The sequence below is a fragment of the Elephas maximus genome, chromosome 19, assembly GCF_024166365.1.
Source record: "Elephas maximus indicus isolate mEleMax1 chromosome 19, mEleMax1 primary haplotype, whole genome shotgun sequence".
NCBI classification, from domain to species: Eukaryota; Metazoa; Chordata; class Mammalia; order Proboscidea; family Elephantidae; genus Elephas; species Elephas maximus.
This window is the reverse complement of record NC_064837.1, coordinates 64,554,005-64,580,991: the sequence shown is the minus strand read 5'-3', so window position 1 is coordinate 64,580,991 and position 26,987 is coordinate 64,554,005. Positions and strand designations below refer to the sequence as shown.

General features: G+C 53.3%; 1 protein-coding gene across 3 annotated transcripts in view; it reads right to left on the bottom strand.

Annotated features, from left to right (window-relative positions):
* The window catches only part of TTYH2 (tweety family member 2), a 45,987-nt gene extending 21,395 nt beyond the window's left edge, over positions 1-24,592 (bottom strand). For all 3 annotated transcript variants that reach the window (XM_049861439.1, XM_049861437.1, XM_049861440.1), the window contains exons 1-4: positions 24,397-24,592; positions 13,347-13,519; positions 9,089-9,200; positions 3,416-3,636 (exon numbers count right to left, since the gene is read on the bottom strand). In XM_049861439.1, the coding sequence (XP_049717396.1) occupies positions 3,416-3,636; positions 9,089-9,200; positions 13,347-13,519; positions 24,397-24,525 (635 nt within the window). In that variant the 5' untranslated portion in view covers positions 24,526-24,592. The remainder of the gene's footprint in view (positions 1-3,415; positions 3,637-9,088; positions 9,201-13,346; positions 13,520-24,396) is intronic.
* Between the last annotated feature and the right edge of the window lie 2,395 nt (positions 24,593-26,987).

The window sequence follows — 26,987 nt, the reverse complement described above, 5'->3', positions numbered from 1 at the left end:
CTTCTGGCTGAGTGTCCAAACCAGCGCCTGCCAATAGAACTTCAGGCAAGGATGGGGGGGTCCTGTATCTGTGCTACCCAATTCGTAGCCACTACTTGCATGTGACCTCTGAGAATTGGAAACGTGGCTTGTGCAACTCAGGAAATAAAGTTTTATTTAATTTTGATTAATTTAAATGTAATAACCACATGTGGTTGGTGGCTACCATACAGTACGGCACAGGTTTAAACCGTCTCTGCAGTCTCCCAGCAGGCATGTCCTTGGACCTGCTCCCTCTCCTTCTAGAACTCTCTGACGGCTTCAGAACCAGGCAAGGTGGGACATGCATATCCAGAGATCTAGGAAGGGCCCCTGCAATGTCCAATCCTTTGCCAAAATCTCTACCTGGATTCCCCAAGGTCTCCTGTCTTATCCTCCCAGCTCTCTGGGGTCCACCATTTAGGACACTGCAACCAACATTTGTGCCTGAACTGAGCTTGGCACAGGGATGCCCAGAGAACTGGGCTCCCCGCCAGATCATCAAAGTGCTTGTGATGGGGCAGGGGAGCCCAGGGCAGCCCCAGGGCACCGACACAAAGAAGCACACCCAAAAGCAAGGCCTTCCAGCCCCACCCTCCTCTGGCCTTTATGCCCTGTTATGAATTGTGTCCACCCTCCCCCCGACCAAAAAAAAAAAAAGAGTTATGTTGATGTCCTAACCTCTGTACCTGTGAATGCGACCCCGCTTGGAAATAGGAGTTTTCTTTTTTTATGTTTATGAGGTTGTATCAGAGTTGTGTACTGTTGGGTTGATTTGGAATCATCGTGACCCTATAGAACAGAATAGAACTGCCCCATAAGGTTTCCTAGGCTGTAAACTTTATAGGAGCAAATTGCCAGGTCTTTTCTCTCATAGAGCCACAGGTGGATTCAAACCACTGACCTGTCAGCAGCCCAGTGCTCAGCCAGGGCCCTATGAACTTGCTAGAAATGCAATTTCTCAGCCCAGCCCCAGTCCTACTGAATCAGAAACTTTGGAGTGATGGGTGTTTTAAAAAGCCCTCCAGGTGATTCCAATGCCTGCTCAAGTTTGAGAACCTCTGAGAGAGGCTGTAATCTTTATTATGGAAGCAGAGCGCCAGGTCTTTTCTCCCGCCAAGCTGCTGGGTGGGTTCCAGCTGCCAACCTCTCGGTTAGCAGCTGAGTGATTAACCATTGCACTACCAGGGCTCTTATATCAGAGTAGGGTGGTACTACGCCAAACCTGATGGCAGCTGGGTGGCACAAACAGTTAAGTGCTCGATTACTAGCCAAGTTTGGTCGTTTGAACCCACCCAGGGCTGCCCTGGAAGACAGGCCTGGCAATCTGGTTCTGAAAGGTCACAGCCATGAAAACCCTATGGAGTAGCTCTCCTTTGCCCACATGGGGTTGCCATGAGTTGGAACTGATTTGACAGCATTAACAACCCAAAACCCAGTGCTGTCGAGTCGATTCCGACTCATAGCGACCCTATAGGACAGAGTAGAACTGCCCCGCAGAGTTTCTAAGGAGCGCCTGGTGGATTCAAACTGCCGACCCTTTGGTTAGCAGCCATAGTACTTAACCACTACGCCACCAGGGTTTCCGCATTAACAACAAGAACTCTAAATCTAATCCCTTCTAAAAAGAGCAGAATAGACAGACACACGAAGGTAGAAGAGACCAGCGAGGGACCGTCCACAAGTCAAGGAATGCCTGGGGCTGCCAAAAGGAGGGATTCTCCCCTAGAGCCAATGCCCTGATTTGGACTTCTAGCCTCCGAAACTGTAAAACAATACATTTCTTTAAAGCTACCTACCCCCAACACCCTTTTAACTCCCCTGGACACCTTTTTAGCTCAGTTCTGAAGTCACTCCTGAGGTTCACCTTTCAGCCAAAATTAGACGGGCCCATAAAATAAGACTAAATGGAAACGCCAGTGCAGGGGCAAGGATGAGAAGGCAGGAGGGGACAGGAAAGCTGGTAATGGGGAGCCCAAGGTCGAGGAGACTGTTGACATGTCGTGGGGTTGGCAAACAATGTCACAAAACAATGTGTATATTATTTGTTTAATGAGAAACTAATTTGCTCTGTAAACCTTCATCTAAAGTACAACTGAAAAAAAAAAAGCTACCCACTTTTATTTTTTGTTACAGCAGCACTAGGTAACTAAGACATCCCTCAGGGCTGATGGGGGAAGGCAGACACACATCTGCTGGAGCTCTGGGTAAGTCACCTAGCCTTTTGAGCCTCAGTTTCCTCATTTGTACAGGAAGCTGGAACTTGGTCAACTTGATCCCTGCTCTCTGGCATCTCCAAAGCCCAGGCTGAAGAAGGAAGAGGACTTCAAGGCTGAGGGGGCTGAGACTATCCCAAACAAACCACCCTCCTCTCTTTCCCTTACAAAGAGAATTTCAAGGCTACCTCCCAACCCAGGCCAGCCTTATCTAGCTGCTCCTGCTCCTTCCACTGCACTGACCTGAGAGGTAGAAGCTGAGACACGACACTTCCCCCAGTCACAAAAGAGGGGAGTCTTTTGATCATGATTTCTCCTGATGCAAAAACTAAACGAATTCTTTAACCCCTCCTCTCCACCAATGGCTTTCTGCTTCACTAACATCACAAAACCAAAAACCCGTTGCTGTGGAGTCGATTCTGACTCACAGGGATCCTCTGTGACAGGATCTGGGTCTCCTCTTGGGCAACCTCCATCTTTGCTTTCCAGAAGATTCTTGAGCATAGCCATCCAGCTTTGTAGTTTCATACAAGGTCTGGCTAATTATTGTAGGAGTTAAAAGCCAGGAGACAACCATCTTCAAAAGGCTTGTACTCCAGTGCGGGAAAAGGCGTGTATACTGATAAGATCAATGCCAGGATGGATATGGGAGGTGCAAGGGAGTGAGGGTGGAGCAGCTCCAGCAGAGCCAAGTTCTTGGTTAGCATCACTGAGCTCCCTTGGGAAAAGCAGAACTGTTTCCAGGAACCCATTACAACAGGAGGCGTGGGTGTGGAGAAAGGGATGGAGACACAAACGTGCACAGTGGCTTAGATGCAACCCTAACTTGATTTCCTGCCGATGTTAAGTGTAGGGGAGGAGGGCAGTTCTACTCTACGGTCGCTATGAGCTGGAACTGATAGCAACGCATACAGGTAGAGGCAGTTCAGGTCCCTGGGTGATGCAGTTCAAGTCTACCCAGAGGCACCTTAGAAGTCAGGCCTGGCAATCTGCTTCCAAAAGCTCACAGCCATGAAAACCCTGTGAAGCACAGTTCTACCCTGCATACTTGGGGCTACCACGAGCCAGAATCAACTCGATGACAAGAGGAGCGCTTTACAGTCTGGGCCCGGAGATTCAGGCATGGATGGAGGAAGTCAGCACACCCCTCGCCCCTCCGTCTGCCTTACACGGCCCCTCACCTGTAGTACTCCACGTAGCTGGTCTGGTTGGCCACCTCGGTCAGCTCGGCGGTGACGTCCCTCCACGCGGGCAGCCCTGAGAGCTGGGCCACGATGCTGCCGGCCATCTGCTGCATCAGCTTCAGGGTCTGGATGTAGTCACCACGGGCCATGAAGATCTCGCTGAGCCGGGCCAGGTGCTGCTCCAGGTCCACCTGCATCTTCTGGGTGGTTCCGGAAACCTGCGGGGGGTGGGGGGAGGAAGGGGTGAATCTGGCCCACCAGGTGAGAGGAGGTGTGTGTGTGGAGGGGGGTAGGGCTCCTGGCTCTTACTCTGGGGAAGAAGGTCTTTGCAGGGGCAGAAGACAGCTGCTCATGCGTGAATGAACTACCGACCACCCACCCCAGCCCCAAGGAGCTTGGGGGGTTGCAGCCCCAGGAAGGAGGGGAGGCAGAGGCCCTGTCACCCACCCAGCCCCTCACAGGCCTCAATCCCAGGGACAGCCCCTGAGCTGGCCTCAACCAGGGCCTGGGCTCCAAGTTCCAGAGTTTGGCTGTAAAGAGAGACCCGGAAGGGAAAACGAACAAAATAACCTTTTTTTTTTTCCCTGAAAATTTTCTTAAAACTTTAAACTCCTTGGATGATGAGTTCTTTTTTAGAATGAGGAATAACATGTTTAAACTGAAGAGTTCCTCTGTCACTCCCTGATCTTTTATCCCCAAAGGATTTCTAAATTCCCCAGAAGAGAAAGCCTTTGTTGTAGAGCGAGCAACGCTTAGAGCGTCCAGTGCACAACAATCGGATGTTGAAATGACAGATCCGGTGCCGCCTCTGAGGAGCCTGGGTATTTGATGGTAGGAGGAAATCAGCGCCTTTTCTGAACTCTGCATGTTCATGGCCCCTTCCCCCTCTCTGGGCATGTGTCCTGCCGGCTGGGTGAACGGGTTCCTGTCCTTCAGCTGGGCCTTAAGTGCTTTGGAGCTGAGTGGACCCTGAAGAAAGTACCTGCCAATTCAGAGGGAGGGATGGAAGGGACAAGGGCTGTGACCGTCCTTGATTACAAGCAGGGAATACAGCTGGGGCTTGGTACTACAGGATTCTGGGAAAGGTGTTATTTAGATGAATGAAGCAGGGTTTTGATAGGCTCAAAGCAAAGTAAAGCAAACCAGTCGCCACTGAGTCAGTTCCAGCTCACGGTGATCCTGTGCCTGTCAGAGCAGAACTGTGCTACATAGGGTTTGCAATGGCTGATTATTCAGAAGTAGGTCACCAGGCCTTTCCTCCAAGGCAATTCTGGGTGGACTGGAACGTCCAACTTTTTGGTTAACAGCTGAGTGCACTAACTGTTTGCACCACCCAGGGACTCCCAGGGCTTGGTACTAGAAAGGTGTTTTCAAGCCACCCAGACCCAGGGTTCCCACAGGGCCTGGGGACACAGTCCAGAAAGCCCAGGCGTGTCCCTCCTGAGCCTGCACAGGGCCTGTGTGTTGGCCGTGAGGGAAAGAAGGGCTTTGTTGTTCTGAATTGTCACATTCAACTAAGGAGCGCAACTGGTGGTGGGGGCGGGCGGCACTAATCCTCACTGGGAAGCCTTCAGCTTCATAGTTTGGGAAGGATGATAAAAATGCCACAGTGACAGCTCAGCAATGAGGCCAATGAAGTAACACTCCTAGGAGCAGACTCTGGGTTTGCTGTGTTAGGGCGATTGAACATGGAGGTTGTGGCCTTTCACATCTGCTTCATACTCTAAGCTCCTGATTCCAGAAAAAAGAATGGCTCTCTTTGTTTTGCTCTTCAACGTCAGAGGCTTGTTCCCTCTTCCTGCTTGTGCCTGGCTCTTAAAAGCTGGTTAAACGGCTAAGAGATGCCAGTGATCTTACCGAGTCCAGAGGCATGTAGCTTCACACACAGGGAAGCATGTAAGAGTAAATTCAGTCACTAAATTAAAAAAAAAAAAAAAAAAAAAAAAACCACTGCTGTCGAGTCAATTCTGACTCATAGTCACCCTATAGGACAGAGTAGAACTGCCCCCACAGGGTTTCCTAGGCTGTAATCTTTACGGGAGCAGATCACCAGGTCCTTCTCCTATGGAGCCAACCTTTCGGTTAGCAGCCAAGTGCTTAACCACTACACCACCAGGGCTCCTCTAGTAACTAAAAAAGATCATCCCAATAAACTTTCCTTCTTGATTTAGTAAGATAATATGTGTCGAAGTGCTTTGTAACCATGATACAAATGGCATGATCATTAAATGATAACATCATGAGCAAGCCAAATAGTATGTGATATTTTTATACATCTATATATTTTTTTTATATTATATCAGGAGTCCCTGGGAGGTGCAAACGGTAATGTGCTTGGCTGCTAACCAAAAGGTTGGAGGTTCAAGTCCACCCAGAGGCACCTCAGAAGAAAGGTCTAGTGATCTACTTCTGAACAGTCATTGTACACCCACAGTTCTATTCTGACAAACGTGGAGGTCGCCATGAGTCGGAACTGACTGGATGGTGACTGGTTTGTATATCAAATGAACTTTCGAGTGAGAGCTTTGAAAATTATCTTTAAACTTTTTCCATAAGACCACTTTTTTTCTTCCTTCCCTAGCTCCAAATTTTTAACTTTTCTACTTCTTAAACCCCAACTTAAAAGAGCAAGACATTAAATGCCTGTCAGCCTCTCTCTTTCCTCCTGATGTCTTCCCACAGGAAACAAAACAAAGTAACAAAAAATTTATAATCACAAAATTGACCTGCTCTCAGCTCTCCTCCTTCCCTATTCCTCAGGGATTCCGGTACACAGCACTCCCTGCAAGGAGACACAGGTGGACAGGCTCCAGAGGCCTTTCTCCCACAGAGAAACAGTAGCTCTGAGAAGGAGTGGAAGAGGTTGGCCTTCCTCTAGGCGAGGCAGGGTTAGGGAGGAGCAAGGAGATGGTAGAAGCTGTTATCCCATGGGGCACAGCAGTGGTTCTCAAAGTGAGGGCCCCCAACAGCAGCATCAGTTGTTGTGTGCTGTGGAGTCAATTCTGACTCGTAGTGACCCTACAGGACAGCGTAGAACTGCCCCACCGGGTTTCCTAGGCTGTAATCTTTATGGACTGGAGCCCTGGAGGCACGGTGGTTAAGTGTTTGGCTGCTAACCAAAAGGCTGGCAGTTCGAATCCATAAGCCGCTCCTTGGAAACCGTATGGGGCAGTTGTACTCTGTCCTGTAGGGTTGCTATGACAGACGTGGCGAAGCTCCAGGGGCAGCTGAGAAAGCTGAGACCCTGAAGGGTTAGGGGCTTGCCCAGGCCCCCTTCACCGTGTGGGTGGTGGGGGTGCTGGATCCACAGAAAGACTCTTGGGCTTTGCCTACCTTTGGGCTCCAGCGCTCCCAAATGACCCCTTTATGACCCCCCAATTCGAGTGTGCAGAACCCTGTCAGGCCTGCCTGAGCCTTTACTCACTGCCCAGCCCACTGAGGCCTAAGTCCCTGTGGTGTAGAAAGGCACAGGTGTGGGGCTGGTGGTCTAGGAAAGCGGGGCGTAGAGGAGGGTCCGCCCCGCTCTCTGCTGGATGCAGTCCCAGAAGGCCTCTTGCTGGCCACCAGATCTGGGCTCCCAGTATGGCCCAGGTCTAGGTCAGCCTGACCAGTTCCATGAGCCCCTCCCACTCTGCCACCCACCAGGCCACCCCCAATCCCAGCCTCCTCTCACCTGCACAATGATTATAATAATTATTGTAATGGCTCTCATTACTGTAATCACCCCCATTTGGAGCTTACTCTGTAGCTGACGAGGCGCCTTCACTGACATTATCTCATTTAGTATCATTCATCTGCTGTTCATCCTTCACCCTCAGGGCTGGTCCAGTGCCCTGGCTGAGCCCAGGGCGAGGAGGGGGAGGCCATGGGGATGGAAGTGCCCCGAGGCCCTGGAACTCCTGCATTGACTTCTTAGTGTTGGTGGAGAGAGGATGAGGGCTGATCTCCAGAACCTGCAGGGCCCCTCCCTTTGGGGGCGTGGGGGATTTCAGAGATGTGGGGCTTGCTGAGAAATGTCCAGACATTGCCCCAGAGACCTCCCAGGCCTAGAGGCAGATGGGCACATCTGGGGGGGGTCTCATTCCCAGCTGGTCTTCCTGCAATATTCTCATCCACAGGGATGACGACGCTAAGCTTTTGCTTTCCCATCTCGGAAGCTCTGGAAGTTTCTCAGTCCCTGGGGAAGTGCAAAAAGTTTAAACTCTACTACTAACTTTTTTTTTTTTTTAACTAGGCTAAAAGGTTGCCAGTTTGAACTTACCCAGTGGTGCTATGGAAGAAAGGCCTGGCAATCTTCTGTAAAGCTTACAGCCAAGAAAACCCACTCTGTTAACTCATGGGACCTCCGTGAGTCAGAATTAATTTGGCAATGAGTTTGGTTTTGGTTTGGAGAGACAAGGATGACCCCTATAACTGTCACAAGTTAGCCAGTAAGGGTCACAGCACTGGGGCTTCCCAGGCAGGGGACTCTCCCCTCTGGGCTGGGTTCCTCCTCCAGGGCTCTGGCAGGGCTGACTGGAAGAAGAGGGGGAGGGTAGACAGAGCCCAGAGGACAGTAATCATGGAACCCCTCCAGGGCCCAGGCAGGGGTGGGAATGCCCAGGGGGTGAGTTCCCTCTGGCCTGGAGCCAGGTGATACCCATGCCTCCAGGACTCATCAAGCCAAGTCAGTCCCTGTGTTAGCTCCTCCATCCCAGCGGCCCTGCCCTCACCCAGGCGCTGTCCCAGCCCAGTGGACACAGGAGACCTGCTCCCTGCTCTGCCCCAGACCCTCAACCTCAGGAAGGGCTCTCTGGGGCCAGAGACAGCCTGTATCTTTAACATGAGTCACCAGAGGGAGAGGCTAACTGAGGGATTAAAGTCTTAGACCAGCTTAGGGCAGAGGCTCAAAGGAGGTCGAATCCTCTTCCAGCAAACGCCAGGGCCGAGGATGCTTGACACAAAGGGCCACGTGCTGGGGCTGTTACCCTCTGCTAGGGATCTGATCCAGAAAGGACCCAGGAATAGCTTGCATGGCCAAGGACTGGTGTCCCTGAAAGCCACCCTTTGCGGTTTCTACCAAAGCCTGGCCTCCAAGGGAGCACCAAGGCTGCATGGGGCTGCCCAGAAAACCAGCCCAAAAGACCCCACAGCTATGGTGCAGGCAACATGCACCCAGGGGTGAGGTTGGCATCTGAGAAAACCCCAGCTCCCCGCCCTCTGCCACTATGCCTCTGGTCAGAGGGCTCAGCAGAGTAGCCCTTTCCTTCCTCTGGCCAGCCCAGCAGTTTTTCACTTGAGCCCCAGCAAGAGTTGTGGCCCCTGGAGCCAGAGCCCAGGTTTGGGGTTCAGTCTGCTCCCATGGGGCTCTTTACCTGGTTCTCCTTTGGCAAATGGAGACCTGTCCTTCTCCTCCTGAAAATGACCAGATTCGATCCTGGCGCCCTCCACCCCTCCAGGACCCTCTTTAGTCCTCCCCCCTGCCCCTGCCACTGTTCTCAGCCGGAGAAGCAGAAAGCTCCCGTTCACTCCTGGTAGGGGACACTGTGGCCCAGAGGGACTTCAGCACCACACAGGCCTCAGTGTTGGAGCTGCCACTGATGGGGGCCCGACTAGGGGGTGGAGGCTTGTTCTGGCAGCACCGACCTTCTGGATTGTGGGCAGGCCCTGCTAGCTGCCCACGAGCCTTACCAGAGCATCAATCCCAGAGAAGGTGTGATTGGCGTTGTCCAAGGAATAGATCAGCTGGTACACCCCATCGTTGGTCTCGCTGTTTCCATAGAAACCAACGCCCACAGCAGCGCTAGAGGCAAGACCCCAAAGGTTAGAGGTGACACCAGAGGGGGACAGGTTAGTGACTAGCTGAGGGATACATTCTGGGGCGGCAGGGATGTGGGTAAAGTTCAGGCAGGTGAGGTAGTGGGGGTGGGGCAGCACAGAATTCACACAGCAGGAACCAGCTGGTTCCCAGGCTCTGGTCCACTCGCTCCATACCACGTTTCATGTAGGTAACAGGAAAATACTACTGTCTTCTAGTCCAGTGGCTCTGAGAGGTGGGGGATTGTGGGTCCTGGCCCTAGAGGTTCTGACGCAGCAGGTCTGGGCAGAACCCGTACTTCCCACCAGCTCTCAGGTGATTCTGACATGGAGGTGGGCGTGGGAACGGCTGATGTCTAATAAAACCACATGCCCGGTGCCCTAATGGGTCTCTCCTGACACCTCCAGAAACAGGGGGCTCTCCCTCTGCATTCTCCACCCCTTCCCCCATTCGCCATGCCGCCCACAGGGCAGCCTGTTCTTGTGCTGAAAAAGTCCAGCTACTGGAAAGTTCCTTCTGAAATTGAGCTGCAACCCACTTCCTACACTCACGGACCGTGGGGGCAGCCCGGGATCTCTCACCCACACGACACCACCAGACCTCTGTATGTGGCCCCTGTGTCACCATTTACTCTTCTGCTGTCCATGTTGGACATGTGTCCTCCCTCTGCGTAAGCTCTCCAGACCCTTCTGACCTCAACACCAACCTCCAGGCTCAACTGTCTTGACTTGGCCAACATCCCTCTTACACCTGGCCTCTGCATGAAGCACCAAAGCCACGGTTGTCTATGTAGGTCCTTGCACAAGGGGGCTAATTAGTTATGCCTGAGGACCACATGAAGGTGGCCTGTGTGTGCTCCCACCCCAACCCTGTGGTCCACAGCCAGCTCTGCATTTCCTCACACGAACTGCCATGAAGGTGGCCTCTCCTCCAGCCTATCACGCTGTATTGATTTTCTCTTTTAAAATAAAAGCAGAACTTTTAATTTCTCCCTGTCAAAGTCCATCTAGCTGGCTTCAGGCCAACATTCCAGGCTGAATGAAGCACTTCAAATCTTGACTATGCCACCTATCATTTTATCTGAACCACACCACTTGGGGTCATCTGAAGATTTATGAATCAGCCTCCTGGGTTTTCACTCAGCACACCAATAGAATCTTCTGGAAGCTGTTAGAGACCTCCTTCCAGGCCCCTAATTTAGTGTTTCTCAGGGAGTGGTCTATGGATCCCCAGGACAGAATCACCTGGGGTCCCTGTTAAGGTGTGGGTAAGTGGGCTCTGCCCTCAACCCACTGAATCAGTGTGGTCTGGGAAAGTGCACTTTAAAACAAGGTTCCAACAAGCTTCATGTGCCTATGTGTGTATATACAGATACATGGATTAGACATAAGTAGACACAGTCATAGACATAGACTAGACATACATATAGATCAGACACACATATAGACCAGAGACACAGAGTGGACATAAGACATACACATCCACATGTCTGTGGTTTGTGATCCACACTGTACTTTGGCTTCAGCCAGGGTTGTTCAACCAGCTTTGAACCCACTTAACTGCACCATCATCTAGCCCATATTCTTCTGTCTAGCCCACGGGGATACTGCGAGGAACTTTTATCAAATTCCCAGTTGAAATTTTAATATATTACACTTATTATATTTCCATGATCCTCCATTTTGTAACTTCATTAAAAGAGAAAACTATTTGTATCATGACCTGAAAAAGACCTTTTTTTGGCTCCTTGTGTTTATAACTTGCTCTTCTGATTAGCTACTTCATGATCCAGTCTTTTCTGGAGACTCCACACAGGAGCAGAGGCTTTTCCATTCATCTAAGCCTCCCTTCCCCTGTTGCTGAGGTGGGGCATTCTAGGTTTTTGCGCTTCTCCTAGTCTTTGGATTTATCAGAGACTGCCCATGCGAGTGGCTGTGAGATCGCTCTGGTCTTCCAGGACCAGAAGTCACCCTGGCAGTTCAATGAGGATCCCTCTCAGCCCTCTCCTGCCTGTGCCTGTGGAAGTCTACTCTGCTTGAGTGCAAAGACAAAACAAATGAGTTGAGAGGCTCCACCTTCTCTGTTACAACAACGCCAGCAACTTTCCCAAATATAGGGTCATGGTCTGCCCTCGACCCAAAACAGAGAACAAGGATGTCTCCTCTTACCCGGTCTTTCTGCCCCTTTCATCTTTTCAGGAACCCCTTGCTCACACTCTCTTCTCTGTATCTAATCTCTTCTTTCCACTGGGTCCTTGTTATGCTCAAACAAGCTCTCTCCCATCTTAAATTCCCCCCACCTTTGACCTTCCATCCCTCCCCCTCCTGCCCTCTTTCTCTACTCCTTCCCCTCTCTTTTTTCTTGCCCCTTCTCTTCCTGAACACACTCCAATATGACTCCTCTTCCTGAATCCCCATGAACACAATGACCACCAGGCCACTCAGTCTGAGGGCGCTTTCCATCCCCCATCTTACCTGGCTGCTCATGACACTGGACAGGGCAGCTCTCCTTATCCCTAAAACCCCTGCCCCCTTGGGTCTTGTGACCTTGTGGTTTCCCTCCTCCCTTTCTGTCCTGTTTCCTTTATCAGCTCCCCCTTTTCTCCCTGGCTGTGACATGATGTACTTCAAGGCCTGGATCCTCTTCTGTCCCCACTCTTTGCTCTTCCTCAGGCAGATCTCACCTGGATCCATGGCCTCCACACCATCTACTCTACAGCTCCTGAATTTATAACTCCAGCCCTGTGTTTCCACTGGTGTCCTTGACATTTCCACTTGGAGGTTTCAAAGGCATCTTAAACTCAATCTGTGATCTTCTCCCTCCTTAGCTTCTCCATCAGGTCCCACAGCTCAGTGGGTGCCCCACATTGTCCATCCAGGTGCTTAAGCCAGAAACCAGAGGGTCAACCTTCAGCAGCTCCTCCTCCCATCTGTGTCATCATCATAGCTATCCGCCTGTCCTCTCGCCACAGCCCACGCCCTATGCTGCCCTGACAGCCAGCAAGCTGCTTGCTCTCACTAGGAGATCTTTAACACCACAGTGACTTATCAGGAGTTCCTCTCTGTTGGGAATCACACTCATCTTTAAACTCCAGGCCTGAGTTGGACTCTTTATTATTTAAGTCCAAGCCACATGTCTGCCCAAGCCCCAGGCCCCGTCATGTGCTCGGTGCTTCGTCACCTCTGCAGCACAGCTTCAGGCTCTTCCCTGTCTCTGGCTTGGATGATCATTACACCCCAGGCAGGACAGTGATGACAAACGTGCCCTCACCTGCCAGGTGAGCGAGCTGAGGCCAGTGAGGTGAGCCCAGCTGGGCTGAGAACTCCGCTGCCTACATGCCCAGGTTCACAGGCCTGTTCCCACTGTAGCCCTGCTGCCGGGGGCAGAGTGACAGCTCCTGCTCAGATTCTCAGACAGGACAGACATTTGAGAGTGACGGTCTCTCACCCTAGAGGGCCAACACGCCCCGGAGCATCTCAGAGTGACACTAGCCTTTCAGAAAAGCCTCTGTAGATACCCGAACAAGAAAAACACAACAGCTTCTGTAAAACAGACTCAGCTAGTGCGTGGGCACCCCTTCTTCCCAGATGGGGTCCCCAGGAATCAGGAACTCTCACCTCCTCACTGAAAGCAAAGAGCAGGCTAATGGCACCAGAAGTTACTGATCTCGTGTGAAGACGGAACCGATGTGGGCCGGAGTCAGGCCTCCTTCTGAGCTTGCTGACCCAGGGTGGCAGCTGGGAGGGGGCAGGGGCAGAGATGCCCGCTAGCTGGGATTGCTGCTCAGTAAACCTCGCAGGAAGCTCCTTGCCTGGACTGGACAAGCCCACCCGAGGGCACGGCTGGGTAGTCCCTGGTTTCTCATTCCCATTGCTTGGCAAGAAAAGGAACAACATTCGCTAAAGTTCTCCCATGGAGGTGCGTGGGGTCAGTCAGTAGGGTGTGGCCACTTGAGGCTTGCCAGGGAAAGAAGGGGTGTCACTCTTGGTCCTGGTGGCTCACCCACCACGGGGGCCCAGGCAAGCTAATGTTTTAACTTCAGCACGTCTGCTGAGGCTGTTCCCCCAGCACCTGAGCCGACTGAGAGCCCTCTGAGCCCCACATGCCAGACCCACCTAGAGGGACACTCACCAGCAGATGAGCCCGGCCACCACGGCTGTCCAAGTGACGCAGCAGGAGTTGCGCTGTTTGGTCTGCACCCCATCCTCCCGCCGGCAGCAGCACAAGCAGACCAGGTAAACCGCCAGGAAGATGAGGTTCAAGGCCAGTCCCACGGAGGCCACCAGCCCCAGGAACAGCAGCGACTGGGAAAGGGGAGAGGCTTGGTGTCAGCACCTGGTTCCAGCAGGGGGGATTCTGGAAGTGCCTGCCCATGGGGCCCCCAAGTACCCCAGGAGATGAGGATGCAGGGTCAGGGACGGAGCTGTATGTTGGTCACCAGCTGTACTGGACTGAATTGTGTCTCCCAAAATGTGTGAGAATCCTACCTAACCTATACCTGTAGATAAGGAGCCCTGGTGGTGCAGTGGTTAAGTGCTTGGCTGCTAACTGAAAGGTCGGTAGTTCAAGTCCTCCCAGAGGCTCTGTGGGAGAAAAGACCTGTGGATCTGTTTCCGTAAAGATCACAGCCTAGGAAACCCTATGGGGCAATTCTACTCTGTCCTGTAGGATCACTATGAGTCGAAATTAACTCGACGGCATACAACAACAATATACCTGTTGATATAACCCTATTTGGAAATAGGGTTTTCATTATATTAATGAGGCCATGTCAGTGCAGGTAATCATTTCTGAGTTACAAGGAGCTGCGCAGACACAGAACAAGCATAATGTGGTTGGGCGGGGAGAGTATCGGGGGGATGCCACGTGAAGATCACAAGGAGTCAAGGAACGCTGGGGCTACAGAAACTGAAACAAGGATCTTCCCCCAGAGCCGACAGGGAGCCTTCCACTAGAGCCAGCACCCTGAAATCGGACTTCTAGCCTCCTGAACTGTGAGAAAATAAATTTCTGTTCTTAAAGCTACCCACTTGTGGTATTTCTGTTATAGCAAAACTAGAAAACCAAGACACCATCCTTTCTTCTTTTCTTCCTTCCTCCCTTCTATAACTAGAGTCCCTACTCTATAAACAAGTGTCCCACACTTGGGCACTGGGGTTGGGGGGTGGGCTTAGACTAGGATGTGGGCAGAGGACATGAGGACAGTGGCCGGGCTTCGTGACCAGCTGAGTGGAGAGTGTGGGGGGAGAAGCTGCAAATGGCTGGCCCCCAGGTTTCTGGCTCCCACACCTGGATGCAGGTATGGGCCTAGGCTGCTTGATGAACAGCTCAGAGCAGCCCTAAGGGGCAAGACAGGAACCGCCTGCTGACGGTGAGGCCCGGGCTGATGAACTGCTTGTCTGGGGGAGACAGAAGTGCTCGAGGGAAGACCTTCTTGGAAAGGGACATTCCATGCATCAGAGTGTCCTGAGACCTCCTGGGGGGGAAGGGGTGAGTCGGACGCCTGAGAAGCTGCGTGGGACCTGCAACAGGGCCAGGAAGGGGCTGCTTGGAGTAGCTACCTCCTCCGTGCAAGACAAAATCAGTTGCTGTCAAGTGGACCCCAACTCATAGCACCCCCATGCATGTCAGAGTAGAACTGTGCTCCACAGAGTTTTCAATGGCTGAGTTTTGTAAGTAGATTGCCAGGCCTTTCTTCTGAGGTGGCTCTGGGTAGGCTTGAACCGCCAACCTTTTGGTTAGTACCTGAGTATGTTAACTGTTTGTACCACCCAGAGATCCATTTGTGCAAAGGGCCCCACTATTCCAGTTCAGTCATCCTATGCCCGGGATGTAAAGAGCCTTGTTCTAGGTGTTGGGCATCTATCAGGATATATACTGTGAAGTGAAAGGGACAGCTGGCCACCAGGTACCAAGGGGGCGCCCAGCCCTGAATTCTGAAGGGGCAGGAGGTGTCCCTGACCTCTGCCCCGAGGAGACGGCCCCTTTCTTAGGCAGCCTAGCCCCTCAGGGAGCCACGGTCCATCAGGAAGCCTGGTGTCCCCTCCCCCTTACTGTCTAAACTCTAGATTCAGCCAGATGGACGTTAGCTGGCACCAGGTTTGGTGGCAGCCAACCAGGGCTGGTCTTGGCTCTAAATCAGGATCCTGAGCTGACAGCCTTCCCCTGAGCCTTGTGGCCACCAAGAGGCTGAGGTCCAAAGCCCCCAGTGCTCCAGTCTAGGCTGTCAGGATGGGGCCTACTTTGGGTTCCCCTTTTATAGGTGGTGGCAATCGGCTGAGTAGGGAGACAATATTGTGCAGGACGGCATATACACACACGTGCGCACACACACGCATGTACACTCACATGCAAGCGTACACAGGCACAGGCACAGGCACACGCACACGTATGTGTGCACACACACCCACGCATACACATGAGGGTACACATGCATGCACACACACACACAGCCCTGAAGAACAGGCTGGGGGCTGTGGTCCGGAGGTCCCAGGGGCATTTTCCGGAGGCAGCACGGGGTGGTGAGGGTGCCTGTTGGAATCACCCTTCCCGTGCCTCCCCTGAATTGGCTGCTCTGCTGATGGTTACCCTGAATCCACTGGCTTCTGAGTCTCAGGAATGAATGGCCCAACTGGTGGGGACAGCACAGAAGAGGGCAGGGGTGAAGGGTCATATAGGAGCGGGCCCACGGATTTGACTCAAAACTTGGCTTTCACCTCCACCTGGGACAAGTGCGTCTTAGGTGCCCCTGGGAGCACCTCCCCACCCCCACTCAGCCTCCAGGCAGCTGGGAAGACAGGGCCAGGGGAACTTAGCTATCACCTGCTAAAGTCCTCACAGTGCAGCAGGGGGTTGGGGCTGGTGTTCCCTCCACCCTCCCAGACCACTGGTTAGCACAGCCTGCCCCGGGGACTGGCCCCAGGAGTTCCCTGCCCTGGTAAGGCAAGGCAATTTAGGTGCCCGCCTTCCAGCCTCCAGCCCATGCCCCCTCCTGGAGGACCCCTGCAGCCCCAGGTCAAGGCGAAGAAGGCCAAGATGGATGGGGGGACTACTTGTTACTGTCTAGTCTACTTCGATCCCTAGTGATCCTACAGGACAGAGTAGAACTGCCCCATAGGGTTTCTAAGGAGTGGCTGGTAAATATGAACTGCTGACCTTTTGGTTAGCAGCCGAGCTCTTAACCGCTGTGCCACCAGAGCTCTATGGGGGGACTAGAGTCTCACTATTCAAAGTGAAAGGAGCCCTGGTGGAGCAATGGTTAAGCACTCGGCTGCTAAGCGAAAGGCCAGCTAGGCAGTGCTGGCTCCATGACAGAAAGACCTGGCAATCAGTTTCTATAAAGATTACAGCCTAGAAAGCCCTATGGGGCAGTTCTGCTCTGTCACACGGGTGGCTATGACTCGGAATGACTGGATAGCGCACACAAAATTCAAAGTGAAGTTCAGCCTGTTAGAAATGCAGAATCTCAAGCCCTACCACCCCAGGCTGAGCAAATCACAACTGAGATGCTCTCCAGGTAGTTTATATCCCCCAAGAGTCAGAATCCACTCAACAGCAAATAACAACAAAGTTGGGGAGGGGTCCCTGGGTCGTGCATGTGGTGAAAGTACTCCACGGCTATACAAAAGGCTGGAGGTTCGAGTCCACCCAGAAGTGCCTCCGAAGAAAGGCCTGGCTATCTGTTTCAGAAAAATCAGCTGTTGAAAACCCTATGGAACCCAGTTCTCCTCTGACACACGTGGGGTCACCACGAGTCGGGGTCGACCTGATGGCAGTGGTTAAGCCTGGGAAGCACTGCATTAGTGTTAACAGGGGCTCTCAAACTTTTTCCAGAAACTTAAACTTTTCTTTATCAGAATCGTTTAGCAGAGCCCCGGTATACAAAACAGACACAGAGTTCTGACTGAAGAGTGGATGTAAAATGCCATGCTTGGTCCTGGCCACCCCCCTCCAGGACGAACCCATGAGATCCCTTTGCTAAAACCCAGGAATCCCTTAACAGTTTGCAAACCACTGTGTAACATGCACATCCCATAACCCAAGAAGTCCATTCCTGGACCGTATCTTACAGAACGGAGGCTCATGAACCCCAAGACACATACACAAATGCTCACCAGTCCAAAACTGGAAACAACTCAAAGTCCACCAGCAAGGGGACTGATACATAAAATGTGTTATATTCTTAAAATGGAATGTGACGCAGCCATAAAAAGCAGGTTACAGCTACACACACAACAATACGGATGAATCTCACCGACGAACGTGGAGGGAAACAAGCCAGGCACAGAACAGCAAAGACTGGGCTGTTTAATTTATACAAATTTTAAGTCAGAGAAACTAACTCGTCTACAGTGGCAGAGGTCCGAATGCTAGAGACCTTTGGAAGGGATCGACTAGGAGGGAAAGTGAGGGAGCCCCTGGGGGTCAGAAAGACTCTGTTTTCGATCTGGATGGTGTCACCCTATATATACATGGTTGCTATTGGGTGCTGTTGAGTCGGTTCCGACTGAAGAGACCCTGTGTACAACAGAACGAAATGTTGCCCAGTCCTGCGCCACCCTCACAATAGTGGGTAAGTTTGAGTCCCTTGTTGCCGCTACTATGTCAGTTCACCTCTTTGAAGGTCTTCCTCTTTTTCACTGACCTTCTATTTTACCAAGCATGATGTCCTTCTCTAGGAACTGTTCCCTCCTGATAACATGTCCAAAGTTAACAAGACAAAGTCTTACCATTCTTGCTTCTAAGAAGCATTCTGGCTGTACTTCTTCCAAGACAGATTTGTTCCCTCTTCTGGAATTTCATGACATACTCAATATTCTTTGCCAACGCCATGATTCAAATGCATCAAGTCTTCTTTGATCTTCCTTTTTCATTGTCCAGCTTTCACATGCATATGAAGCGATTGAAAATACCATGGCCATATATATATGTGGCCTTGGTATTTTCACATATACATAAATATATATATATATTTATATTTCACACACACACACGTATATATAAAAGCCAAAATCAAACCCTTTACCGTCAAATTGATTCCAACGCATAGCTACCCTATAGGACAGAGTAGGACTGCCCCAGATGGTTTCCAAGGAGCGGCTGGTGGGTTCAGTGAGTTGCACAGGTAAGATCAGTGCACATTCCGGTACATGATTCCTGATATTAAAAAAGGTAACAAAACAAAAGCCCAGACCAACCTCTGATACAGATTGGAGGTTGGCTAAGGCTCAGACCTCCCCAGCTGTGCTTTGCTTCCAGCTTGCCTCCTGGGCAGCCCCACTATCACAGGAAAGAACACTGAGTCTACCATGTGTCCCTGCCCAGCAAGGAAGTCAAAGAGGTGGAGAAGACATGGGTTAGTGCTATTTCAATTTCTCCAAACTCGCCCCACCCCATGCCCGCCATGAGCCCTGGGCTGGCTCTCCTATTCCATACGCTCACCCACCCACCTAGCGGGCCTTCTGACCGCCTGCAAACCCATCCAGCCACCTGCAGGGCCCTGGGACTCTGCAGCCTGGGGTCTCTCCCAGCTCAGCAGCTGGCTTCAATTAAGTGAGTGATAATGTGGAGGAGGCCTGGGGAGCCCAAACTCAGGCCTTTTGTTAGTGATTCACCTCTGGAAACTTCTCCAGGTCTGGAAGACCAGGACTGGCTCAGGAAGTTCAGGGTGGTGGTGGTGGGGGTTGGGGGGGTGGTGTGGGAGAGGAGGAAGTTGGGCCAGGGAGGAGAGGAGGGGAGGAGGAGGAAGGAGGGAAGAAGGAAGGGGGAGGCTGAGGCCTAACCAGCAGAAACACCTCCCACAGAAAATGGGTAAGTTGTACACACTCCCTAACAGGCAATTACCTTCCTGCTCCTAATTAACGCTACAAGGCCCCAGGTGCATAGGGGTGGGCCTCCTAGTCCCAGAGGGAACCAAGAGCTCCGCTCATGCCCCTCCTGCTCTGACGGTCAGAACTTAGCAAGGACAATGTCCCACATCACCTGTGTCCCCACAGTGTCCACTGCGGCCCCCACCACTTCCCCATCCCATCTCATCACTAAGCCCACAAGCTCCTCCTCTCCTCTCATCAAAGAGACTACAATTAGCTCTGGCTGACACTTGGTAGCAAGAAACCCAGATCAGGAAGCACCAACCCAGGACCCAAGTGGCGGGGCAGGGTGGGGGCCAATTTGCATTTGGGGAGTGCTGATGCCCTGGTGGCACAGTGGTTAAGTGCTTGGTTGCTAACCCAAAGGTCGGCAGTTGGAACCCACCTGCTCTTGGGAGAAAGATGTGCCAGACTGCTTCCGTAAGGATTATGCCTTGGAAACCCCATGGGGCAGTTCTACTCTGTCCTATAAGGTTGCTATGAGTCTGAATCAACTCAAAGGCAAAGGGTTTGGTTTGGTCTTTTTTTTTTTTTTTTGGATACTGGATCTGGACCCCAAGGGGCTTCTGCATGGGGATGCAGAGGACAGCCTGAGCCCCAGGGCCCCAAGACCCCAGAAACTATTAGACAGTAAGCCAATCTGGGGTGGGTGAGGGGAGCGAGGAGCACCCAGAAGGAGAGGCTGCCCGGGCTGACTGGGGCTGGTTAAGTGCCCCCCTGCCTCTGGGCCAGCATGACTGTCTGGTGACCATGACTCAATGTTCAGATGGGCTGAATGGGGCTTCCTCATCTCAGTCTCTGCCCCTCTCCAATCTCAGATCTCAGCCAGGCTGGGCTCACTGCCCTGGCCTTTCCTCTAGAGCCATGGCCTGAAGTCAAGGGGAGGGGTCCTGCAGCTTTGGGGCCAGCCCCATCCTGCTTCTCCCCTGGCCTGGGGACACACACCTGGAACTCTCTGCGGGGTGTATGCGTGGAAATGAACCTCCCAAACACAAAAAATTAATTCTATGTCTTAACCCACAACCCCAAAGAATAAGCATTCTACTGACCCAGGGAGAGAATGGACAAACTGGGAGCAAGCACATGGCTCTTGCATGTTGACAGTAGCGACAACCAGCATTTGCCCAGAGTTTGGATATTACGAAGTGATTTCAAGTGCATTAGTGCACCAGTGTCTGGTCTCCCCATGGGGGACAGGTGGATAGTGATGGTGGCGCCAATACCTGCAAGAGGTGGACGCTGAAGAGGCTTGTTCGGGGACACACAGCTGGACTGAGTACCAAGTACCCTTTCTGTTATCCCTACGCTGCCCAGTGGACTCCCAGACGGCTGGGGCGTCCTTCCCCAACAGCGGTGACTGTGATAATTTATGATGAGCCTGGCACTGGGCACAGGATTTACGTCTACTAACTCACTGGGTGTTCTTACTATCCTTTGACAGATGAGAAGGCTGACAGGCCTGGGGTGCATCCCCTCAAGACACAGCTACAATGGGTAGCCTGGAGTGGGGTGCCCACCCTGGGCCTGGGCTCCCTCCTCCACCAGCCCTGCCTTGGAGTGCACCTTCATTGTCTCTGCTGATCCAAGGCCAGCCTTCCCAGGAGGCCTGGTGGGCACAAGCCAGCCATCCCTAGGGAGGACCCAGGCTCGAGTCCGCCGTGGGTAGAAGAGGTGGTGGAAGGATTGACCATCAGGGGGACCTGGGTATCCGCTGTTCCCAAAGACCCTGAATGTGAGTGGGAGTACCCACCTCCTCGGGTAAGTTCTGGGACCCTGAATTCGGTCAAGAGACTCCAGTTCACCAATCGACTCACCCTTCAGCTGTCTGCACTTGTCTCAGACCGCCCCTCCCAGCTTTGCCTTCTAAATCCTACACACAACTCATCTCCTGAACTTTTCTCCAGGCCCGCATTTGCCTCTTTCCATCCCCACTTAGTCTTTGGTTCTTGCATGCGAGTGCACACACACATACGCACACCCTTAACCACAAGCCTGCACTGTTCCCTTGGACGAGCTGAAGCAATTTCTCCAAGTGTTTTTTTCAGTCCCTCCTGACCATTCTCTGAAGATCTCTTTCCCCTATTTCCTAGCAGGTAATGTACTTGAACGGAGCCCTGGTGGCACAGTGGTTAAGAGCTGGGCTGCTCACCAAAACGTGAGCAGTTTGAATCGACCAGCTACTCCTTGGAAACCCTATGGGGGAGTTCTACTCTGTCCTACAGGGTCGCTATGTGTCGGAATTGACTCGACAGCAACGGGCTTGGTGTTTTTGGTTTATTGTACTTGGACAGGTGGCTAAACCTCAGAGCTAGTTTGTCTAATGATTCCTATCCCTGGGTCCTACTAGATGCTATGTACTAAGCATGTTACGGAGCCCTGGTGGCACAGTGGCTAAGAGCTCGGCTGCTAACCAAAATGTCAGCAGTTCAAATCCACCAGCCACTCCTTGGAAACTCCACGGGGCAGTTCTACTCTGTCCTAAAGTGTCGCTATGAGTCAGAATCGACTTCAAGACAGCGGGTTTGGTTTTTTTGGTTTTTAAGCATGTTACTTGGGATATGTCATTTAACACTTGTAGATAAGGGAAGTGAGGCTCAGAAAAGTTCAGACGCCTGCCCAGCGTCACGCAGATAGAACTGGGATTCCAACCCAGTCAGATGGCAGAGCCTCCACCCCGAACTGCCAGGCCAACGCTGTATAGCACCGAGCCCAGAGCCTGGCCCCAGAGAATGCCCAGAAACTGCTCCTGAAGGCTCCGTCTGCTTTGATTAGCAGTACTATCACCCCTGTTTGGACAGCACTCAGCCTCAATCAAGTCTGCCGAGTGGATGACTGACAGCAGAGGGACCCTACAGATGGCCTTAATGACCTGCCACCCGACTGTCACCCTGACATGCAGGAGAGCCCATGGTCAGACCACAGGGGAACTTACCAAAATAGGAGCCACTGCTGTAAATAACACACAGGGCCAGACTTCCCATCCTGGCCCACCCTCACCTGTCTCCCACTCAGTATCCTCAGGAGGCCCAAGCAGGACAGAGGGGCACAGGCAGAGCCGGTGTCTGCTGCCCAGGAGCAGAGGCTAATGGGATGGGGCTGCCAGAACCCCAGGAGGAGAGGGGCAGGGTCTGTGTGTGGGTCCCGCTGGCCCAGCTGCCACCTGTCCATGGGACTAGGGGTTGGAGCAGGCTCAGGCCCTGCCGGGCACAGCTGCTGGCCGGACAGGTGTTGTTTCTGGTGCGGAGGGCGAGGAATGCCCTTACCATCACTACCCTACTCAGGGGTCTTTTTGATCCGCACAGGAGTTTAGATTTCCACCAGTAGAGAGGAGAAAACTATGATTGGAGACCCCAGGTACAGGAACCGGAGCACAAGGTTTGGGAGACACAAACACACACACACACATGCACGCAAGCCACAGCTGTCTCTGAAATCATATCCGCCTCTTTTCGCGCATTCAGCTGGATCGGAAGATCCCCTGGAGCTCTCCCCAGGCAGCCGTGTTCTCAGGAACACAGACTTCCAGAGGCAGGCTCTGGGAGAGGGCGGGGCAGACAGATTAGGAGGGAGTCTGTGAGCCAAGGGAATGGCCTTCGACACTCAGCCCCCATGCTGGCCTGAGGGTTTCTGCCTAACAGCAGGAAGGGGGCCGATTCTCCCCTACCTCTGGAAGGGCATACACCCACGTGCCAGGACCTGAAGGTGGCAGGGGCATTTGGTGTTTTTATTAGGCTCCCTGCCACTGTTGCAGGCGCTTCGGCAGCGCACAGCCTAGCAGATCAAATCCCCTGGGTCTGCAGGAAGAAGTTCTGGAGTGGGGGTGGCAGGGTGGAGGGGCGACAACTGATTTCCTCCCTCCACCTGCAGAGAGGCCCCGACAAGCTCCACACCAGGAGCTCACGCCTGACAACGTGACACTGCCCACAGAGGCGCTGGGGTCAAAGTCTTGAGGTGTGCACATAGCTCAGAGCACATGGGCCACCCGGAATCTTTGACCCAAGGGAGGGAAGGGACTCAGGTCGGGGGACTACCACCCTGTCTGTGGGGTGCAGAAACAGCAGGGGGAAGGGACAGCAGAGCAGGCACGGGGCAGAGGTCCAAGGATGAAGAGAGGGGCTGGCCAAGAAGCCAAGGCCCCCAGAAATGCAACCAAAAAAAAAAAAAAAAACCAAACCCATTGCCCTCGAGTGGATTCCGATTCATAGCGACCCTATAGGACAGAGTAGAACTGCCCCATAAGGTTTCTGAAGCGCGGCTGGTGGATTCCAACTGCTGACCTTTTGGTTAGCAGTCTGAGCTCTTAACCACTGCACCACCAGGGCTTCCTCTGAAACTCAAAAAAAAAAAAACCAAAAAAACCGGTGCCGCCGAGTCGATTCCGACTCATAGCGACCCTATAGGACAGAGTAGAACTGCCCCATAGAGTTTCCAAGGAGCGCTTGGTGGATTTGAACTGCAGACCTTTTGGTTAGCAGCCGTAGCACTCAAGGCCACCCTAAACGACGTGGGCCTCAGGGCCTAGGTGTGTGGGATGGGGGAGGGGACACGACCTAGGTGACAGGGATGGGGTGGCGCAGGACCCAGTGGAGGACAAAGCGAAAAGCTGGGTGTCAACACAAAAGACAGTAATTACGACGATGGCGTGAGACGGCTCTGATCGAAGGCCACTTTCCTTCCCAGAAACAGGCGCGCTGTGGTTCTCAGGCACAAGAGGGAAGTCACTCATCGCCGCCCCCCAGCCCTGCGCACAAAGTGTACCACCCAGCGGGGTGGAGGGGAGACCCGCACTGCCCACAGAACTCGGGAGACTCGAGGCAGTTTCGGCCCAAACTTCTCCCAGGCCACCCAGCACCGCAGAAATCGCCCGAGGCCTCGTCTTGGAGCTCCCTCAGCCGGTGAACCCCGGGGCGCCCCTCAGCAGCCCCGCCCCTCGGCGCCGGAATCACCCCCGGGCAGGCGCAAGTGCCCCCGCCCCCATTGCACGAGTCCTCCCCCACCCCGGCGCCGGGCTCGGTCCCACGCCCCGCGGTCTCCGCGCCCTTCCTCGACCCTAGCACCCCGACCGCCTGCAGCACCCCGATCTGTCCAGTGCTCCCGGCCCCCGACGTTCCCAGACGGGAGGGGCTGTGGATCAAGGGTCCCGGGGGAAAGGGGAGAAGGGCGAAGGGACGGCACGGGCAAGGGGAAAAGGGGGAAGTCTGGGCGCAAGGAGGGAAGTGGCGGGCAGGGGAGGCAGGGGGACGTGGGACGCGCTGGCCGGACTCGGGGCCTCGGAGCCGCCGTGACCCGGGTCTGGGGCGGCGCGGACTCACCTCCTGGTAACTCTCGTCGCGGGGGTTGAAGGTGCTGTTCACAGGCTGCAGGCGCAGGCCGAGGTGGGGTACGCTGTGCAGCCACACGACCCACCAGGGCGCGATGTACTCCACGCGCGCCGCGGGCATGGCTCGGCCCTACCACGGCCAGCCAGCTGCAGCAGCCACCCGGCCTGGGCGCGCAACCCGCTCAGGTCCCTCCCAGGCCCCAGGCCCCGCCCCGGGCTCCAGGCCCCGCCCAGGTTTGGGCCCGCCCCTCCCTTGCCCCTGGCCCGCCCAGTCCCGGCCCCTCCAGTCTCTGGGCGCACTGCCGCCTCGCCCAGCCCCTGCCGCGCCCCGAGCTGCAAAGGGTCCAGCCCCAGCGCCTTCATCCCCCCTTCTGGGTCCGGATCTGCCTTGGCCTTCCGTGCAAGGGAGGTGGAAAGAGAAGTGGAAAATGCTCCCCAGCTCTCCTAGATCTGTTTCTGAATACCAGTCTCTAGACCTCCGGGCTTTTTATTAATTACTAATTACCAAATCAAGGACCTAAAGTGTGAGTGAATGCAGCTGGCAGTCCTGGCACGAGAGGCGAGAGGCAAGGCTGGCTGTCCCCAGGGCTTGTTAGGGGTGGCTGAGCCCCTTCAGGGCCGCCAGACCGACAGGCTGGGGACAGAAGGGAGCCATATTCATTCAGCCGCTCTGTCACTCATTCCGAATTCACCACCAGTCATTTACTGAGCACCTCTTGTCTTAGTCGTGAGCGGTCAGACACATGCCGTGCCTCGGAGAGCCTGCCGCTGCACAAACACCTCACTCACAAGCACTGTGACAGGGTGTCCTGGGAACCGAGGAGGTTACTTGATTCTTCCTGGCAGGCGGGCCAGGTCGGGCTTCCTAGAGTAGAGGAAGGGGCTTGGAGCTGTCTAGAAGGGTGGGTAGGAGCACAAGAGGCATGCTGGAAGGGCCTGATCAGGCACTGCCCTGGCACAGCCTTTGGTCTCTATATTCAGAACAGGAGGGACCAGTCCCTGGAGAAGGACATCATGCTCTGTAAAGTAGAGGGTCAGCAAAAAAAGAGGAAGGCCCTCAACAAGATGGATTGACATGGTGGCTGCAACAATGGGCTTAAGCATAACAATGATTGTGAGGATGGCGCAGGACCGGGCAGTGTTTTGTTTTGTTGTATATAGGATCATTGTGAGTCAACCGACTCAGCTCAACGGCACCTAACAACAACAACACTCAGAACATGCTGGTTGCTAAGGAAAGGGCTGAAAGGTAGAGGTGGAGGTGGAGATGTAGGGCTGGGGAAGATGGCTGGGTAACTGGCAAATGATGACAGGTACCTCAACAGGAAAAAGTTGAAGCCTCTGGGCCGGTGTCTGCTTGGGGAATCCCAGGTGAAGGAGGTGCTAAATGCTGAGCCCATTTCCCTTTTCCAAGACATTCCATCCAGACATTGCCATCTTGGCAGTGGTGAGTGAATGAGGCCGCGCTTAGCAAAGGAAGGAGGTTGTCCAGGAAGTAAAAGAGCCAGGCAGGCAGGACTTAGCGGTGATGACTGGGACAACGCCTGGGCCCCGCTTGTCATTCACAGGAAGAGGGCAGAGAGCAGTCCCCTGCTGAGGCTGGCTTGAACCTGGGTAAGGCCCCAGACATTCTTGGTGCCTCACTAACCTGTTGCTGCCAAGGTGATACCGACTCATGGAGACCCCAGGTGTAATGGAGTAGAACTGCCCCATAGGGTTTTCATGGCTGTAATCTTTGTGGTAGCAAATTGCCAGGCCTTTCTTCTGCGGTGCTGCTGGGTGAGTTTGAACTGCCAACTTTTTACACCATCTGGGGAACTTTGTGCCTCAGTATCTTTTATCATAAGGGGCTCCGGGTGAATTCAGACACATCAACTTCTGACCTCTGGATAATGGCACTGAGACCTTATATTTTATTAGTGTTTAAGGCTGATGGTAGGATTCACCACAGGGACAGGTTAACCAGTAAGCAAGGTATGCACGGCCGTAATTATGCTTACATACTAACCTGTAGGGCACATCTGACGTGGTGAAAACTAGGCGAAATTGTGCACTACAGATTAGTACGTAAGCACAGTTAAGCCCGTGTGTACCTTGCTTATTGGGTAATCTGTCCCTGGTCATGAGATAAAGGAAATGAAGGGCTTAATACAGCTCTCTCCACAGGAAGGGTCAGTCAGTGGCCACTAGCCTGTCTTCACGGACACTGTTAATGAGGACACTGCCTGCAGCCGACTCTTTCCCCTTGAACCAGTGACAGGCGCTGCCTGGTACCATGAACACATCCTTCCTCTTTCTCTTCCTCTTCCTCCTGTATGTCAGTGGTGGGGGCTAGAGCTGCTTGGTCCTTGCCACTAAGCCTCCCAAACACCAGCCCATCCCTCAGTGATTTACAAGTTAAAAGAAGTTATCATTTCTCTAGGGAGAGATTAGAATTCTAATTGTGAATTTACAGAGCCTTAGGAGGGAAAGGAGGGCCAGACACCGAAGCCCTAGTGGGAGAGGTCTGAGAAACCTGGTGCAGATGGAGCCCAGGCTGGAGCTGGGGCTGGGCATGGGGAGGAAGGGGAAACCCTCGCACAC